Source organism: Cydia splendana, chromosome 22 (genome assembly GCF_910591565.1).
Source record: "Cydia splendana chromosome 22, ilCydSple1.2, whole genome shotgun sequence".
NCBI classification, from domain to species: Eukaryota; Metazoa; Arthropoda; class Insecta; order Lepidoptera; family Tortricidae; genus Cydia; species Cydia splendana.
Genome location: NC_085981.1, coordinates 2,227,580 through 2,240,975, shown reverse-complemented (window position 1 = coordinate 2,240,975; position 13,396 = coordinate 2,227,580). Strand labels below are relative to the sequence as shown.

The following is a 13,396-nucleotide window of genomic DNA, read 5'->3' as shown; positions in this document are numbered from 1 at the left end:
GCCTTTAACATTTTGGACGCCAATGACCGATATATCCGACCCGCGGGTCCAACGCCAAAGACGGATTAATCGGTCACAGACCACAGAGCAACATAGACCTACGACACCTACGTGCATATATGCATAAAGTTCAATTTCAGTTTTGACACTTCGGTGACGTGCCGTCGCGTCCGAGTGACAGCTTTTGTGTAGGTAGCCATGTCAGGTAAACGTCAATCCATACAAAAGTTTGCACAATTGTGCAAGGTTTTCGGCAGAGCAGAGGGGTAAGCTCTTAAAGGCGACTCCAGTTATCAAATGCTCTAAGTAGGTACGTAATATACTCGTTACCAGTATTTTTCGATTTGGGAATATTCCCAGTAAGTTACCAATCTTACCGGTAACATTACCAAAAGCTATATAGTATACGCGAAATCTACGATTTTTATGAGACTTGATGATTTTCATTAATTTCATTGGTAAGGCCAAATAGATACATAGGTGTATATGGTGACTAAAGGATGATTCACGCTAGACCGAGCCGGGCCCGGGCCGAGGCGTCCTACATGTCATTTTCTATGACGACTGATCGGTGATCACGTGGTGCTTTCCATAGAAAACGAAGCGCCGGAAGCTCCGGCCCGGTCTGGCGTGAGTCATCCTTTATGGAGACAAGGAGAAGGTACCCAGTTCTCCAGTGCCAATTGAAATCCCAGTTAAAATTTGTGACATCAGTTAACAGAGGTTGGAGCGGACTTGCGCGATCTTCAAGCCGATAACTGGCGGGAGATTGCGCTGGATCGAGACAACTGGCGTTTTACTCGTGTCGGAGGCCAAGTCTCATTTTGGGTCGCTGCGCTATTAAGTAGTAGGTAGTAGTAGTAGTCAACAGAGAAAGTTAGGACAAAAGAAATATAGTGACTTACAGAGTTAACAGAGAAAGTGATGATCTCGCCGGTGCCCGGGCGCTGAGCGCGCGCGTTCACCACGCAGGCGCCGCAGCCGCCCTCCAGACACATGTACTTGGTACCGCGCAGGCCCGCGCGCCGTCTGATGTACTCGTTGAGTGTTGTGTCCACTGATACCTCGGGCCCAGCTATGCAATTGTACTAAAATGTACTATACTGGGTGGCCCAAACCTCGACGTCCAAAAATTTCTTTTATTCCTCACGTTTTCCAGATTTCTTAACAAAAGTTTAAAAATTCATAACTCGAAAACTACGAATAATCGGCTAACATATATGGGATATATTCTGATAGCCCAAGACGTGAGGAATCTAGAAAAAAATTTTGGACGTCGAGGTTTGGACCACCCTGTAAGGGCATTTATTTGTGTGATCACCACAGATATTTGTTCCTGAGTCAAATGTTGTGTATGTATTTAAGTATATATGAGATATATTTAGTATTTAAGTCATTACGAACCGTCTCGCATGCAGGCTAGATGACTTCCAGCCTCCTGAACAAGCCGGTTTCCGAAGAGGCTTTAGTACCGTAGACCACATCCATACGCTCCGTCAGGTAATACAGAAGACTGAGGAGTATAACCTGCCTCTCCGCTTAGCGTTTGTGGACTACAATCTCTCCAGAGGTGCCGGTGGATTATCGCTATATCGAAGTGCTGAAGCGCGTTTGTACGAGAACGCCACTATGTCAGTCCGACTCCAGGACCAGAACTCGAAACCTATTCCGTTGCAGCGGGGAGTCAGGCAAGGGGATGTTATTTCTCCTAAACTGTTTACCGCTGCATTGGAGGATGTATTCAAGACATTGGACTGGAGAAGGCTTGGCATCAACATAAACGGCGAGTACTTCACTCACCTTCGGTTTGCGGACGATATAGTCTTGGCTGAGACCACGGGGGATTAGAGTATGATGCTCGATGAACTTAGTAAAGCTTCCGAGCGAGTTGGTCTGAGGATGAACATGGACAAGACGAAGATCATGTCAAATGCCCATGTAGAACCAACTCCCGTTACAATCGGAGGGTTTACACTTGAATTTGTAGACGATTCGAGAAAGAAGTTAATCGACGAATCCGACTCGGTTGGGCAGCATTTGGGAAGCTACGGCACATCTTTTTGTCCAATATTCCGCAGTGTCTCAAGACGAAAGTCTTTGACCAGTGTGTGTTGCCAGTGATGACATATGGAACTGAAACGTGGCCGCTTACTGTGTGCCCGTTAAGGCTCAAAGTCACCCAAAGGGTAATGGAGAGGGCTTTGCTGGGTGTCTCTCTGCGTGATCGCATCAGAAATGAGGCCATCAGCAGCAGAACCAAAGTAACCGATGTAGCCCTCCGAAAGTCCGAATCGCTAAACTTAAGTGGCAGTGGGCGGGGCACTTGCACGTAGAACCGATGGCCATTGGGGCGGAAAGGTTCTCGCGAGTGGCGACCACGTATCGGGAGGCGCAGCGTGGGTAGACCCCCCACAAGGTGGACTGATGACCCTGGTAAACGTCGCGGGAGTCCGCTGGATGCAAGTGGCGCAAGACCGGTCATTGTGGCACTCTTTGGGAGAGGCCTATGTCCAGCAGTGGACGTCCTCTGGCTGATATGATGATGATAATAAAGTATTTATATATTATATATATCGTTGTCTGAGTATCCATAACACAAGTCACCTAGCTTGGGCTTACCGTGGGACTTAGTATTTTTTTTTACAATAAATCATTATGCAGCATAATAAAAAACCAAAATCATGTATATTCACTCACCGTATATGAGAACAAACCAAGAACCTAGAATAGTGGCCCATGAGCACCAATGTATGCACAACAACTATGTAAACTGTGCCTGCCAACAGCTCGAAATTGTCAATGAACATACATACTTAGGTCTTACAGTTGACAACAAATTCAACTGGGGACCTCATATAGATATAGTCTGTAATAAATTAAGATCAATCCTAGCCAAATTAAGTATTTTAAAGCACAAGCTACCGTATAAAACTATAAGATTACTGTATTTGGCGTTGGCAGACTCGGTTATTAGCTATGGATTATCAAGTTATGGTAGAACGTACAAAACCTACCTACAAAGAATATATGATATCCAACTAAGACTTATTAAAACCATAGTACCATATAAAATAAAAACTAAGTACAGAGAGAACTATGCCCTATTGTTTAAATACTGCAAAGTAATGAATGTATTTGATAAAGTTGATGCAGCAATCATTAAAGAACAATCTCATCAAATAACTCACCTGCAAAAATTAGAGAGATCTAATAAATTGCGTCAACTCCAGAATTTACCAATGTACACGGTGCCAAAGGCAAATAATGTATATGGCAAAAGAACTTGTTGGTATATTCTCCCAGATACATTAAATAAATTACCTAAGGAATTAGTACATATATTAGAAAATACAAAACCATCGCAAGTCAATAATATTCTAAAAGAATATTTCACAAATGACAATGCTCTGGCAAATATACTGGCAAACAAACTAAAAAAAAACCATTAGCTAAATTAAGGTAAGTAGATATTTGTTTATATTCTGAATTAGTTAGGTAACAACAAAACGCGAGTTTAGTGACCGCGCACATAATCTCATACTAGAGATTTTGCACACATATGTATGTAGATTTAAGTACTTTTTGGGAAATAAATAGATTTAAAAAAAAAAAAAAAAATTTTTGCTCACTAAAAAACCTAGGTGAATACCTATGTCAGAAATTGTTTAGACCACAACGGTTTCACTCACTTGAATTTTTAGTCGCTATTGGTAACATGTTTTGGGCCCTTCGGGGGTCCTTTCTCAGGCTCGAGTGCTTGCGGCGGCTGCACTTCGTGCACCGTTGTCGTCTAAACAGTTTAAAATATGTCTCACGAAAGTTTAATTTCGATCTCAGAAATTTGTTAAAAGTTTATAATTACTTACCACTATGTTTCCTTCCGTTAATGGTAAAGTAGATTCTATCCATTTTGCGAGCGTCATCAACATGGGTGCTGCGTCTCCTATACATTTAGACTGACGGAACTGGCACTTTGTTTACGAGCTCGGCTATCGAACGATATAATTGGTACGATTAGCAACTAACTAAACGCAGATACAATTAAGCAATTTGGTCCATTCCGCTGCAAACGGATAATTACGAGATTAAAAAAAAAGATGCGGATAGGCTGTATTAAGGGGCCCACTGATTAACAGTCCGCCGGACGGAATCGGCCTGTCAGCTAGAACAAAAAGTTGACAGTTCCGAACAACTGACAGGCAGATACCATCCGGCGGACTGTTAATCAGTGGGCCCCTTAAGGGACACAATGGCATTGATACCGGAGTATCGGACCGATTTTTACTATATTTCTATACTGGAACTGAAGAGGACCAATATCCAATACCGGAATTCTTGTATTGGATTTCTTTACTTTGATGTTATAACAAAAACCGGCCAAGTGCGAGTCGGAATCGCGCACGAAGGGTTCCGTACCATTACGCAAAAAACGGCAAAAAAATCACATTTGTTGTATGGGAGCCCCACTTAAATATTTATTTTATTATGTTTTTAGTAGGTACCTATTTGTTGTTATAGCGGCAACAGAAATACATCATCTGTGAAAATTTCAACTGTATCTATCAGTTGTCGAGTTACAGCCTGGTGACAGACAGGCAGACAGACGGACGGACAGCGGAGTCTTAGTAATAGGGTCCCGTTTATATCCTTTTGGTACGGAATCCTAAAAATCATGAAAATACGACTAAAACTGTACCTAATTCCTAATATTATGAACTGTGATATTATTTATTATGTTTTATTGGGGATGTGCAATAAAGAGGATTTGTATTGTATTGTATTTTTTTAAATGAAAAATAAGACCACGGTAATCGCTTACCATCAGTATACGTCTGCTCGTTTACCTCCTATATCATAAAAACAACCTGTCAGAATAACCTCAAGGCACCTTCAATTAAACCAATATTTTTTGCTTAAGATTATGATTTATCCGGTATGGTAAATGTTCCCCGGTGTGTACATACTACTTAATAATATGAAGATTGCATAGCTAGAACATCCGCAGGTTATGTATGGACGAGTTCACAATCACAATAGTAGTTTACAGTACATAGGGTCCTATTTTCCCGCACTAGTGCGTAAAATAGCACTTTTCGTCATGTCAAAAGTTTAAAGGGCTATACGAGGGCTGATCCGAAAGTTTTTAGTTGCTCCGGCTCTACTCATGCGATTGCAAATGATTTATACCAGTGGTGGGCAAACTTTCTTCATGAGGGGCCAAAACTTGAAGGAATTTCAGAGGAGGGCCAGATTTACAGCCAAAATGTATTTTTATTATATTGCTGGCCATATGATACATTTTTTTAAATGACCGGCGGCGGGCCAGATAAATCCTTTCCCGGGCCGGACCTGGCCCGCGGGCCGCACTTTGCCCACCACTGATTTATACCATTGGAAGGGATATTTCATTATGTAAAGAGGTGACGTCAATTCGTTTTTAGAAACGCATAGTTTTTTTTTCAATATTTTTTTTCTGCGACCTGCCGAAGCCTATGGCCAGCAGCCAGGATGATTAGTAATTGAGACTCCATTATGTGGTATCATTTTATAAACATTTTTAGTTTAAAAACATATATTTTTTTAGGTGCTGCTAATTGCGAATCTCGATCATCTTTTTACGTAAAAATCATTTTGATTGAGTAAACCTAATTATGACTTAATAGGTGTCAATAATGAGTCATTTCATCAAAAGTAGTAATTTCAGATACTTATTCAAAAATGTGCTTTATCATATAAAATTATTTATCCATTATACATCGAAAATAGCAGAAGGAACCGAATAATTAAACCCGGGTAAATAAATATAAGTTGAACCTTAAAGATTTCAATACGAAATTCAATAAATTACTAAGAAAAAATAGTTTTTTTTTCTTAGTAATTTATAACTCCATACAAAACAGCTTTCAGTAAAAAATACATATATTATATAAAAAATATACATATAAGTAAAAAAAAAATAATGGCCATAATTAGCATTGGAATATCCCTCACAATGGTATAAATCATATTGCAATCGCATGAGTAGAGCCGGAGCGACTAACAACTTTCGGATCAGCCCTCGTATGTAAAACTGTAAAAGGTTGTACGATACTAGGGCTCGCGGTCGAGTCCGTGTTTCGTTTACACGTTTCGAATACCCGTTTCCGAATAACACGTACACGGTTTTCTGGCCCGTTCCGCACGTGTAATTAAGAAACGTGTAATTAAGTGTCAAGAATGCAGTGGGAGTTACTGTGGCAATGTGTCCCATAGGCAGTTAATCGACAAACTTTATAAGGAGACCATAGAGGCCCTATGTCATGCTGCCGCAGTGACGCACGTAGCGAAAAAGAGTGTGGGGAGGCGCCGGTTGGCTGGCTGGAACAAGCACGTGAGCGAGGCTCACAGGTACGCGAAGCTTAAACTAGCAACATGGGAGTGGCACGGGAAACCGCACACAGGCTCGGTTTACACTGAAATGATAGAGGCTCGTAAAGTTTTTAACCCGTGGAGCGCCCTAAACAGACACGTGTGCTGGTAACTAGTATAGGAGTTCCATACTACGGTAATTCTGGGGCGCTCCAGGGGTTAAAGGAAGGCTGAAGTGGTGTCAGAACCACCAGGACCAAATCAAAATGGACCGATTGGCGTCTCATCACTCTGGCGGTGACTTTGCGAGCTTCTGGAAAGCTACAAACAAACTAAACCCTAAAGGCGGCGTACCTGTGAGTGTTGATGGTATTTCCAATCCCAGGGAAACAGCAGACTTGTTCAAGGACAAATTTACACTTAGTTCTCCCTTGGGTCCCGCGTGTAGGGCTTTCGGGGCTGAGTCGCAGAAAGGTGAGTTGTCTATTTTTATCTATGCTAAAGATATTTCTAAAGTGGTTAAAAACATGACAAAAGGTAAGTCACCTGGACGCGACGGTTTATACATCGAACACCTGAGGCACGCGGGCCCTCATCTACCTCGTGTGCTGTCTCTGCTGCTCAACCTGTGCCTTAGCCACTCTTATCTGCTGCCTGAGTTGTTGGAGACTTTGGTGGTGCCCGTTATTAAGAACCGGACAGGTGATGCTTCGGATGGGTCCAATTACAGGCCTATCTCCCTGGCTACTATTGTGGCTAAGGTGTTTGACAGTGTGCTTAACTCATATTTGAGAACCTATATTAAACTGCATGACAGTCAGTTCGGATTTCGACCTGGGCTGTCAACAGAAGCAGCAATCCTTGGCTTAAAGCACACTGTCAAATACTACACAGATAGAAAGACGCCGATATACGCCTGTTTTTTGGACCTGTCCAAAGCTTTCGATCTCGTCTCTTACGATATCTTATGGCAGAAATTACAGAAGTCGAGGCTACCACCAGAGTTCATTCACCTTCTCAGACATTGGTATCTCAATCAAGAAAACCGTGTGAGGTGGGCGGGCGAGCTTACGGAACCGTATAGGCTCGAATGTGGCGTACGACAAGGTGGGTTAAGTTCACCAATATTATTTAACTTATATGTGGACGCGCTGATCGAGCAGCTTAGCAGCGCTCATGTCGGCTGCCATGTTGATGGCGTATGCCTAAACAACATCAGTTACGCAGACGACATGGTGCTGCTGGCGCCATCGATTGGCGCGCTCCGCAAACTTGTCTACATATGCGAGTCCTATGCTTCCTCACACGGTTTGATTTACAATGGTAAAAAGAGCGAGGTAATGGTTTTCAAGGCCGGTAGCAAATGTCCCTCACATGTGCCTCCAGTTCGACTCAATGGGACCGCTCTCGAGAGAGTCAGTATTTAGCAATATAATTGCAAGGTAACCAAGGTAGCATAGGTTTTTAAGGTTCTCGCGTGAAATCCTGCGTCTCAAATGCCGCTGTACTTTTTTTGCTTCGTTGGTAGATTAGTTAACAGTTAGGTAATTGATAAAAATAACAAATAACCACAAAGTAGTAGTAGGTAGTATTTGTCTGCATACCTATTCTTCGCGAAACTATATAACTCACACCATTATATATAAAATGTGTTTCTTTGATTGAAATGTAATATGTAATGAAATTAACTTAAAAGCAATAATAGTAAAAAAAATTGGCCAAGTGCGAGTCCGACTCGCACACGAAGGGTTCCGTACCATTATCTATAAAAACGGTCACCCATCCAAGTACTTAAGTCCCAGAGCCCCACTTAAGTCTTTATTTTATTCTGTTTTTAGTATTTGTTGTTATAGCGGCAACGGAAATACATCATCTGTGAAAATTTCAGCTGTCTAGCTATCACAGATCACGAGATACAGCCTGGTGACAGACGGACGGACGGACAGCGGAGTCTTAGTAATAGGGTCCCGTTTTACCCTTTGGGTACGGAACCCTAATTAAGGTTCTAAACTAGGGACGAGTAAGTTCAAAATTAAAAATAGTAGACTATAAAATATAGAATAGGGACACCTACTTCCATTCATATACAGAGTCATTTTTGGACCGTTAGCCATATTGTGCGAGGTGATTAGGTAGGTCATACTGAACAACTTTTTCTATGGGACCAACCTCGAAATCCCAAAAAAAAATTGGCCTTCCCATAGAAAACGTCGACGTCCACTCGACCAAAATGTATGAACGGGCAAAAAAAATTTTGTGATTTCCGAGTTGGTCCCATACAAAAAGTTGTTCAGTATGGCCTACCTAATCACCTCGCACAATATGGCATACGGTCCAAAAATGACCCTGTATTGTATAGTTGGTTAAATATGTTATATTAACACATGTGTTAAAACTGTTATAAATAATAAAAAAAAAAATTCGTACGCTAAACGAGTTCATCTGAAGTCAACATTCAATACTAGACCTTGCATACCCAGAGCTAGCTAGAGCATTGATTAGCTCAAATTGTTTCGGATCCGTTCGGGCCGGTCTAAGTACCCGTGTAAACGGAGATACGTATCTGAGAAACGTTTCTTGGGAACGGTTCTTGGATACGTATCCGGATCTCGGCGGTTCCGTGTAAACCGTGTTCTTAGCACCGCCGGTCTAAGAACACGGGTATTCGTTTCGGCGTGTAACACGGATACCGGGAGCCCTATACGATACACGTGCGAATAGGTAATTAGCAACTCGTGTCGATTTAAAACACTCCCTTCGGTCGTATTTTAATTTATCGCCACTCGTTTCGAATTTCCTCTTTTCCGCACTTTTATCGTAAATAACTATTATGTGACCTCTACATAATAGTAAAGCGGCCAGCGAAAGAAAAGTCTTTTAGAAATCGATTTTCGCTCATGTCATCAAGGATATGGGTGAATATGGTATGGATGCATTCAGTGTTATGAATGCCCTGAACATAAATATATGAGATGTCAAGCGCAAAAGTGGTGGGGGTAGTTGCTGTGACGTCATAAAGTCGGCAGTACAATCTTTTTTTTATTTTCTTTTAAACATACCATGTGGGGTACCAAACGAAAGGGCTTTGTGAGTAGATCATAAATATATAACATACTGTAACATTTTCAATACTTGGTCTAACAAATTATTAAAAAAAAATCACAATCCACAGTTGACTTTCAACTGCTCTAAATTGAAAATGGCTGAATGGATTAGTCCAAAATACATACCAAATGACTGTGAATATTCTCTGTAGGTATAATGTTAAATAATAATTAACCAGATATGTATATCAAAAAATAAGAAAAGTACATCAAGTTGAAAAAAAGACTGTTATTACTACCTACGTTAAATAAACATAGCAATTTTATTTTCTGTTACATTAAACTGCAATTATTATTAAAACAAACAAAAAACCCGACTGTTTACATATATTTTTGAAATGGTCTTTTCACTATCTTTCATTCACGGACAGCGGAGTCTTACTAATAGGGTCCCGTTTTTACCCTTTGGCTACGGAACCCTAAAAAGGAAACAGATAGAACATTAGACTATTAAGCGTTTTAAATAAGGTGTGACCAAACTTTTCCGACAACAATTTACTTTCAAGCTGTATCAGTGGGGAGACACTCCTGACTTCGGTCGAATTCGGCTCAGTTCGGGTCAGCATTGCTCCGAGCAATTATTAGGGTTGGCACCACTTGAATTCCTTTTGCGTGCACGACCACAGATAAGATAATCACTTGAATTTTGACAACCCTAAATAGCCGAAAGGGATAGTGCCATACATTAGAAAGGCATAGCATGATCCGACCCTGAACCGCTGTCAAACTTCGGTTTTGTAGGAAGTGTTCTTTCTGTACGCTAGTACTATTATTTATTCTGTGGCTGTATTCTTTTTAACATGCTTTGGCATTTCACTCGCTTCCCAATCCACGACGGTCTTGTCGCTCCACACGTACTCGCCGCGTAACGAGTCTGGCGAGTCCAGGGCTAGATACAAAGCTGGTTGCGCGCCATCGTCGATGGTCAGCGGGCCCGTGTGCGCCGTCATGTCCGTCGCCACGTAGCCGGGGTGCACGGCGTTCACTTTTATATCTGGACAAAGAATTTGATTACTCATTTTGAATGTTTATTGTAAACGAAAGATAACAAATGCAATCCTTCAAGTGGGGTAACTGGGCACATAGGTGCAGGGCCGTCTTAAACTATGCCGGGGCCCCTGGGCACATAAGAATTTGGGGCCCTTTTGGAAAGTAAAGAAAGCGAATTAAACTAACATATTTCTACTATGATCTTCTATTTATTATGGGTAATCAAATATATAGTTACTGTTTGTCCTTCGGGGCCCCCTGGGCACGGGCCCTGTGTGCCCTTATGGTAAAGACGGTATACTTGCATAGGTGGGATAATATTAGACAATGGAAATATTCCCCAATTGTATGAAGGTGGCTGAGAGCACTGTACCTACTTTTAACAGTCTTTGAATTTTGAATCAGGATTTATTAGTCATCGGGTAAATTTTTCAACTAGCTAGATTACCTACAATACTATACTGTTTATTGTTCACCTCGTAGTTTACAATATATGTACAGTAACATAAACAATGACAATAGAGGTAACAACAGGCGGCATTATCGCTTAAGAGCGATCTCTTCCGGACAACGTTTGGGTATCGGAGACAATAGAATTAGAATCAGATTAGTTCATAGTCAAAAAATATTATCTATAGTTTGTTATCCCATCTGACCTCAGTTGGCGGCATTGAGGAATAAGGAATTGTGGGGAATGTACAGTTTGCAAAAAAACTTATTTTGTAATAATGGGATCGCACGATTCGAAACAAATTTTATATTCATGTTGCATCTCTTTACTCTTAGGTGAAAATGAGTTGTGTCTTATTTAACATCTATTTATATCAGGCGACCAACGAAAATTTCTGTCACTCTTGGTCGAATTTGGAAAAACATAGGCAGATAACGAAATAGTGTTTTTCGATGTTTGCTGTAGGTCCGAGGTACAGATTATTTATTTATTTATTTATTTATTTTAAATTTAAGTCAGGCAACAAGGCCCATATTACAAATACCTTACAGACTAACATACATATATATTTTATAAACTTAAAAACTAAACACTATTTATGCGACAAAACGGCGTGGCTCCGTTGAATCGGCTGTCAACCCCCCCAATCAAGATTATGCCCGAACTCCTCAGCTCGTCGGTGTATTGACAGTGTATAGAGCCTTTAAACTCTAATATAAACTCTATGGTTCCGTACGGGACTCTACCGGCTACCATAGATTTTTTTATTAGTTTCGAATGTCTATTTTAGCGGGAAAACCCAAAAAACAATGATTGCAAATAAAAAACATACAAGAGAATTACTTCTTTCAACGTATCGTAAGTGATTTACTAAATTGATAACTGATAACAGTGATAACATTGCACAGATTTATCATGCAAATGAACCGAATGAGATATATAACATAATTATGTAATGTAAGTAATTTTTATTTGTATAGGTACCTTTAATAATTAAAAAAAATTGTCGTTGATTGCATATGCACTTATGCGTTTTTTCTGCAATCACATATATTAGGTACGTATAAAGCCTGACCAATAATATATGAACATATTGATCATTGTCAAGAGGGCGCTGTTATTCTCATGTACCCTATACCAACCCAGACAGTTCAGTATAGTATGAAAAAATTAGTTCCAGTGAAATTTCGCAACATGGCGCGTGATTCCTGGTCACGCTGTACATAAAATATAGTTTAGAATAGTGGTACGCAACCTTTTCTACTTCGCGCCTCTCTATAAATAAAAATATGATGCCTCCATTAAAATTTTAGATTGGTTACGAGCATCGCTACACAAAATAGTAATTTTAACTGCATTCTTAACGCGAACTATAATAACCTGGAGCCGCCATTAACAGGCGTTCCCCTCTGTCGAAAATAGGCGGCCAATGGTCAACCACATGTCAACCATATGTATGGACTGACGTTTATCTGACATGACGTGCCTATACATTTGATGTGCCCCTCCCCCGCAAAAAACGGCAGACTATTTTGTACCGAAAATTTTAGACATGGCGTCTCCGTTGGTTATATCCTCTAAGATAATAACAAATTTAACTACAAAAGCAAACTCACCTCTATCATTCAACATCCTCTGTTGTATCCTCGTCAACGCCACCACTCCAACCTTTGACACCGCGTAAGAAGATTTCCCCCACTTCAAAAGCTGCGCCCCCTGCCGAGTCGCATCCACATACTGAGTCATCAACTCACTCAACTCCTCTACCGTCAAATTCTTATCTTTCAACTTATTCCTTATAGTAGAACTAGGTATTTGAGACAAATGTCCTAAATTACTGGAAACATTTATAACTCTAGCTCCATTCCTTAGTAAAGGAAAGAGGATTTCACAGGTGGATAGTAGGGAGAAATAATTGACGAATAGCGTGCGTTCGGCCTGAACTATCGCTGGCATTGTAGAATCCTTCCTAAACCCTATAGCCGCGTTATTTACTAAAACATCTATTCCGCCATATTGTTTTTGAATATAATCACGGAATATTTCCAAGCTCTCTTTTTTAGTGACATCTAATTTATGATAGTTTGGGTAAAGACTTTCTTCCTTAAGTTTTCTTACTGCCGTTTTTCCTCTCTGCTCGTTTCTGGATGTGAGATACACGTGTCCTTGGAACCTCTTGCACAAACCCCTCACAATTCCAAAGCCTATTCCTTTATTGGAACCAGTGACTATGGCCACTTTAGTAGCCATCACGACCGATATCTATGACCGTGTGCGAGAAAATAAAATGTTGGTTTTCTTGTGACATAATTTAGTGATAAGTTTATCACCGAATGTCAAGATTATGTATTGTTTTACCTGAGTTTGATTGTTATCTAGTTTCTAACTGATATGCATTTGTTTGGAGTAGTGTATAAAAATAGTATTTTTCTCAAAAATGGACGGCAAAGTCGACTTTGTCGTTTAAAAAATAGGTTGCAAAGCGCATAGTTTATGGTCAGTC

General features: G+C 40.6%; 1 protein-coding gene across 1 annotated transcript; it reads right to left on the bottom strand.

Annotated features, from left to right (window-relative positions):
- Positions 1 to 9,863: 9,863 nt before the first annotated feature.
- LOC134801666 (carbonyl reductase [NADPH] 3-like) lies at positions 9,864 to 13,291 on the bottom strand. The gene is made up of 2 exons (XM_063774285.1): positions 12,510 to 13,291; positions 9,864 to 10,446 (listed from the first exon to the last, which is right to left on the bottom strand). The coding sequence occupies exons 1-2, from the start codon at positions 13,141 to 13,143 to the stop codon at positions 10,226 to 10,228; spliced, it is 855 nt and encodes a 284-aa protein (XP_063630355.1). The 5' UTR covers positions 13,144 to 13,291; the 3' UTR covers positions 9,864 to 10,225.
- Positions 13,292 to 13,396: the final 105 nt, after the last annotated feature.